The sequence below is a fragment of the Pygoscelis adeliae genome, unplaced genomic scaffold (genome assembly GCF_000699105.1).
Source record: "Pygoscelis adeliae isolate BGI_AS28 unplaced genomic scaffold, ASM69910v1 Scaffold105, whole genome shotgun sequence".
NCBI lineage: Eukaryota > Metazoa > Chordata > Aves > Sphenisciformes > Spheniscidae > Pygoscelis > Pygoscelis adeliae.
Genome location: NW_008824807.1, coordinates 2236829 through 2242638, shown reverse-complemented (window position 1 = coordinate 2242638; position 5810 = coordinate 2236829). Strand labels below are relative to the sequence as shown.

Sequence of the window (5810 nt, the reverse complement as noted above, 5' to 3'; positions counted from 1 at the left end):
AAAAAAGAGCTATTTATCACTGTTTATTTAAAATAAATCAAGCGGAGGATTCCTCTGGTTGTTGACTGCCAAAACTGTGGCATTTTCATTACAGAGTTTGCAATGTCAAAAAAAGAAAAAAAAAAAGAAGAAAAAAAAAGCACAAACCACTTAAAGGGATCCATATCTGGGTGACACAATCTATGCGCTGATATTGTTTAATTGTTAAAAGAACAAAGATTTTCAATGTACATTTCAGATGTCAGATACTGTAATTGATTTATTAAAGACTGGCTATCCAGTTCTAACACTGTTGTATAATGTTATGTACTTCAGCAAAAAAAAAAAAACAACAAAAACAAAATCAAAAAAACAAAAAGCTTGATAATTTAGTTTTTTGAATAAAGAAATTTAATAAAAGATTGCCTACATGTAGCATTTTAGAGCATTTTAGAACATTTTGATGAATTGCATCTGTCCTGTAAGATTTTTTTTTGAAAGCTAAATCCAGTAAAAAATGTTTTTAAACAAAGTAATGTTTTACGAGGTGGCGGGTTGAAGAATACTTACCTTAGCTTCTAGCCTCATCGATTTTGAGGAACTCCTTGAAAACGAGGGGTTTGGAGAGTAATATTAAACCAAACTTCAAGGGCTCCTAAACCTACAGTCCTTACCCAAGCAAAACGCCTACGGAAATGCAACCGGTGTCTTTCCTGGGTAAAGAATCCTGTACCGAGCCCTTAATCAGAGCTAAGGCAGCACGGTACTCCCATCACTTGGCTGCCATGGTGTTTTTAATAGGTGTTTGCCTGGCCTTTTTATCAAAAAATGTCCAATTTTAGGATGCATTTTGATGTTTAAAGAGACAGTGACTCGGAACTTAAAAAAACCCCATCTTCATACCTACCATACACAAGCAAAATGAGCGTTAGCATCCCTCACAAACTGCTAAAGATATTCCAAGAAATGGCTTTGAATCCTTGTTAAATATATGTATATGTATGTACGTATATATGTATTTAATACTGACAACTCTGGTCTTATACTAAGACTTAAGAGGCAAGGTTCTTCTCGCTTACATAGGACTAAACGTGGCATAACCCCTTTGCTTTCCATGGGACTGGAAGGTCTGGCAGTTGCGTCCTTGAGTGGCATCTAGCCCCAACACGCTGGGCTCCAACCACCCAGTTACTCCTTGCAGGCAGCCTCCGGTGCTGGCTCTCGCTGGAGCCGCTGCTGCCGAGGTGGGTCTGCTGCTGTACGGTAACTGGCAGGATGCAGCTCTTAGTTTGTCTGCTGGGGCTTATTTTTTTCCTTTGTTTTACTACCTCTCATTTTTTTAATTTATTGAACATGCTTCAAATAGCAAGTCTGGGGAATTTTTTAATCATTCTTTTTACTTGAAACCTGTGTGCTTTTTTTGGATATATATATATATACAAAAAATTTAACGAACTGTTTCTTAAACTCATTTGGTTTTGTAATTTATATAGAATTCAGGAGATGATTAAAAGGGCTATTCTCTATTCCCTATGCAAATATTTTAACTGTTGTAGTGTTTGACAAAATGGGATCTAAAAAAAAAATCTGCAAAGTGGAAAAACAAATCTGTTTACAGTGGCGTTGCTGACTATCCTACCGTATTCAGCACTTTTAAATATTGTTATTTATGAAAATGTAGTTTAAAATGCAAGACAAAATATTTATAAATGTTTCTTTTAATAAATACCTGTTTTGTCTGAAAGTGTTATTGTGTTATGACAACTTTATTCATGTTGGTTAGCTACTTACCATTATGAATAAAATATTCAATTATTATACTGGTAGAATAATAGCTATGATGTTTACAAATCCTGAGGGGGGGAAATTCAGTGAGAAAGGACTGCCTCCTTCTACTGTGAAATACTGTTAGAAAAAATGAATTTTTCTGGCTTTTTTTCTCAATTGGAATTTAACTATGGTCCTACATATGTCTAGTATCACTTGACTACAGTTATATTTACTGTGGTACTAAACATACGCAGCATCATATATGTATATATTTACATAGTGCAATTTCAAGTTTGTTGGTGTTTGAGGCACAATACATTTAGTCCACACATCTAAACAATGTGTAAGAGACAAAACTGCATGCATAAGTCTTTACAAATGTAGACTTGAATATTCTTAATGTTACTATTTGACGGTGACCTGCTAGTCATAAGCTATCTTTATAAGATATTTCACACAGGTAGAAGATCTTGTCAACATAGACAAGTCATCCTTTCAAGGACAGTTTTAAAGCTAAATGTGCGGGCCCTAAAATATTATCTTGATTTCTAGCATAAGCTTCCAAAATCTGTATTTGGAAACTGTTACGTCATTTTGAAAAATATTACACCAGTCTTCAGTGTAATACTGCAATGAAATCACGTTCAAAATGTCTTGTCTTAAATCCTCTATTTGGAGGGATTTAAAAACTGAACACAACGTGAAGTTTCTTCCTTGGAGCAAATGTTCATATTAAAATGTTTAATATACCTTTCATCTATCAGTTTGGGTTTCCCCAATTTTTTAATGAAAAAATGGATATGGTCCAAATGGACAACAAGTCATGCCATAACATGATCTCATTGCCTATCATACAGTTCTTCGAACGCAAATTGTAAAACAGTCAAGCTATTAAACTGATTTATTGTGCATGCAGTGTACAATACACTTTGAAAAACTGCCTAAATACACTTATTCTATAGCCTGGAATAAAATAAGTATGTATTTAACTTGTATTTCAGTTTTTCATGAGAATGTATATAGCAAGTGCACTACAGAGAGTTATGTTTTTGTCACTTTTGCCCAGTGTTTAACCTTTTCTGTCAAATAGAGCCTAACACCGAATAGCCACAAATAAGCAGAGCACTTGTGTACGCTCCTGACCTGTAGGTTTCAAAGAAACTGAATATATATTGTATTGTGCATGTGTTCAACTTACCTGTTTACAGTCAACTTTCACATAACTGAGCTGAAACTAGTTTGGGATACCCAGGATAAAACAAAACCTGCAGACAGTATCAAGAGTATTTAAATTAGACTGAAGGCACATATGGTATGAAGGAGGCTAAAGGTATGATGGAGAAAAGACAGGTCAGTGACACAGGCGGCTGGGCTGCATGTTAACCAGCTGAGTCCAGGCGGCACGGTACCGTGGAAGTGTGGCCATAGCGCGTCCGGGTCCACAGCCCGTCCACAACTCGCTTGAGCACCTGTGGAGTCCACATAATCCATTCACAGGACAACAGAGCGCGGACACCAGCCAGACTTAAGCTAGTAATAGCTCTGTTCTAAATTAAAAGCATGCTAAAGTGTCTGCCACGCTGTGGTCTGAACCAAGCAAACAGAGGAGAGCTACATTCTACCTTAAACAGCCAGGGTTTAAGCTGTCACCTGATGCCAAACTTGCTTCCCTAGGCAGCAAATTCGACCACGAGGAGCATCTGCCCGTGGAACCAGTATCTAAAAAAGGTGGGGGGCTCTTTTGGTGAGAGCAGCTTGCTGGACTGACCACGCTGTGAGCCTGCTCAGGAACTGGCAGCTTCTGTATGCAGTAAGTGCTTGCGAAAGCCATTTAGCGTAAGTATTCCACAACGCCAATGCAAAAGCAATCAAAGCTGATACAAGAAAGTCTCTTAACTTCGGCGACTCTCTACACCACAAGGAGTAAAGCTCACACTTCTACAATGTCTGTGAGCCTGCTCCCGGCAGTGTTAACCCAGCCAACAACAGCCTGAGTCCTTATCCAATCCAACAAAGCAAAACATGAAGGTTGCACACAGACAGACAGCTGCAATGTCTGCGCCAAGTTGATCTGAACCGTGTGTAACCACCAACTTCAAAATAGGGTTTTTCTCAGCCCACAATGCTGTTATTTTTGGAGAGTCCCAAGAGTAGCGCTGTAGCACATCCTGGGACGTGGCTGCAGTGACAAAGGTCCAGTCCTGTTCACCAATACCCTGAGTACGTTTGCAGTGACAAAACATAAGCCCCGTTCACGTAAGTCCTGAATACTTCTGCCAGCAGTAGAAGTGACGTTTGTGGGATGAAAGAACAAAGCAATAATGGTGCCAAAATCAGCTGGGAAAAAAGGTGACATAAACATAGCCTGCATATGACTTCAACATTCTACCAAAAGCCGGATTTTGCCCCTTCCTTTATCCATACACTCACTCTGTGGAAATCCATCCTTCCGATTTGAAACAGGGACACAATTCAGGTGATTCAAAGGCTGACCATCAGTCATTGACTCACACTACCTTTTTTTCTTCTCAAAAGCTTTACATTAAATCACCCCTTACTCTAAATTTCCTGAGTTCTGTGTCATTCCCTCAGAAGCAGGTTTCACACAGCCGTTAAGACGCTCATAATTTCTTTCATTGTTACAGAACACCAAAGTACTTGGTCTATTAAAAGCATAAATTTGATCATTTTTCCTTTACGCCTCTGAAAGAAGGCTTCAGGGAGCTTCATGGGCAGGCAGCAGTGAGTGCAAGGGAAGCTTTGGGTGGGTGAGATTTCATAAGCAATGGCCTGGGCTGTTTGTCAGCGCCAGACTAGCCGCACAGACTGTATGCTCTCCACAAAGCTCTTCGGCTGTGATTTTACTTATAAATTATTGCTACAGTGCATTTTGCTTATTCAAAGTGGTGCATTTACAATCATAGGAAAACGTTTTTATCCAACCATTCATTTTAATGTTTAATATTCCGAATAACAAATTCTCACGTTGACCGTATTGCCTTTGGATTTCCACAATGGAACAAAACTTCCAAGTTTTCATTTCTGACTACCAAAACTACTTGGGTGTGCAAGCATTACTCTTGCTTTTGATATTACATTCATGAAAATAACAATTTACTAATGTATCGTATGGAAGTTACTGTTATTCCACCAGCGTAATTTAGTTGTAAAGTATGATTACCTAGTTCTGTTAAGACATGAACAAGGACAGAAGAACAGCAAAGACCCGACTTCGACTCCTCCAACGATTGTAATATAAAATACTGCCTAATAAAGTTTTATGGATAGTTGCACATTTTTATAATAAAGTATATTCTTCAAACTGTTTTGAGTTTAGCCAAGATTCTCATTAACGATGTTATCTAAAACAAGGTTACTGTGCCACCCTGTCTGCATACCAGAGGGGATTTGTCAAGATCATTCCACAGCACCCATCACATCACATTTACTAAATGACTGCATCTTCGCTGCCTTCCAGTTTAAATAAGATGACGTAAGACACTGTACTCAGATCTGTATTTTGTGAACGGGTAGGCTTTCAGTCTCACCACTAACCTCTGGCGTAAAGGCTCTTTCAATTGCCCTTTTTTATTCTCCTGACAACGCATTTCTTCTCCTCTAAAGGCTTAATTTTGCACCCGCTTTTACTGTGGAGGTGTCCTTCAACAAGTATTTGCAACTTCCCCCTCCTCCTCGGGCTGTTTTAATTCCGAGAGTTTCTCCTGGAGTGAGAGGAAGGGACCTGTGAGAGTGGCCTGGATATCCAAGTCCCCACCTGGAACTTCCCGGGTCCCCTTCCACGAAAGCAGCCTTGCAGGCTGGCCGCAGCGCAGGAGGGCACTACACCGCCCCGGCGGCAACCCCCGCACCCCCGCCGGCTCTCACCCCCGGAGCCTTGCTTTAAACTTGTGGTGTGGAGGATTCGGCGAGGTTTGGGGGCGCTTTTTTCCGGTCAGGACGAACAAAAGAACACCCAAACGTCATCTCCTGTGCCGGCAGGAGCCCCCCGGGGCCCGCAGGGAGGCACGCGCGGCACCAGGCGCCACGAGGCGGCGCTCGCC

At 40.2% G+C, this 5810-nt stretch overlaps 1 protein-coding gene across 1 annotated transcript in view; it reads left to right on the top strand.

Moving 5' to 3' along the window:
• The first annotated feature begins 5237 nt into the window (after positions 1-5237).
• The window catches only part of MTRF1L (mitochondrial translational release factor 1-like), a 16127-nt gene continuing 15554 nt past the window's right edge, over positions 5238-5810 (top strand). The window contains 2 exon segments of the mRNA XM_009324160.1: positions 5238-5242; positions 5374-5476. Of these exon segments, the coding sequence (XP_009322435.1) occupies positions 5238-5242; positions 5374-5476 (108 nt within the window).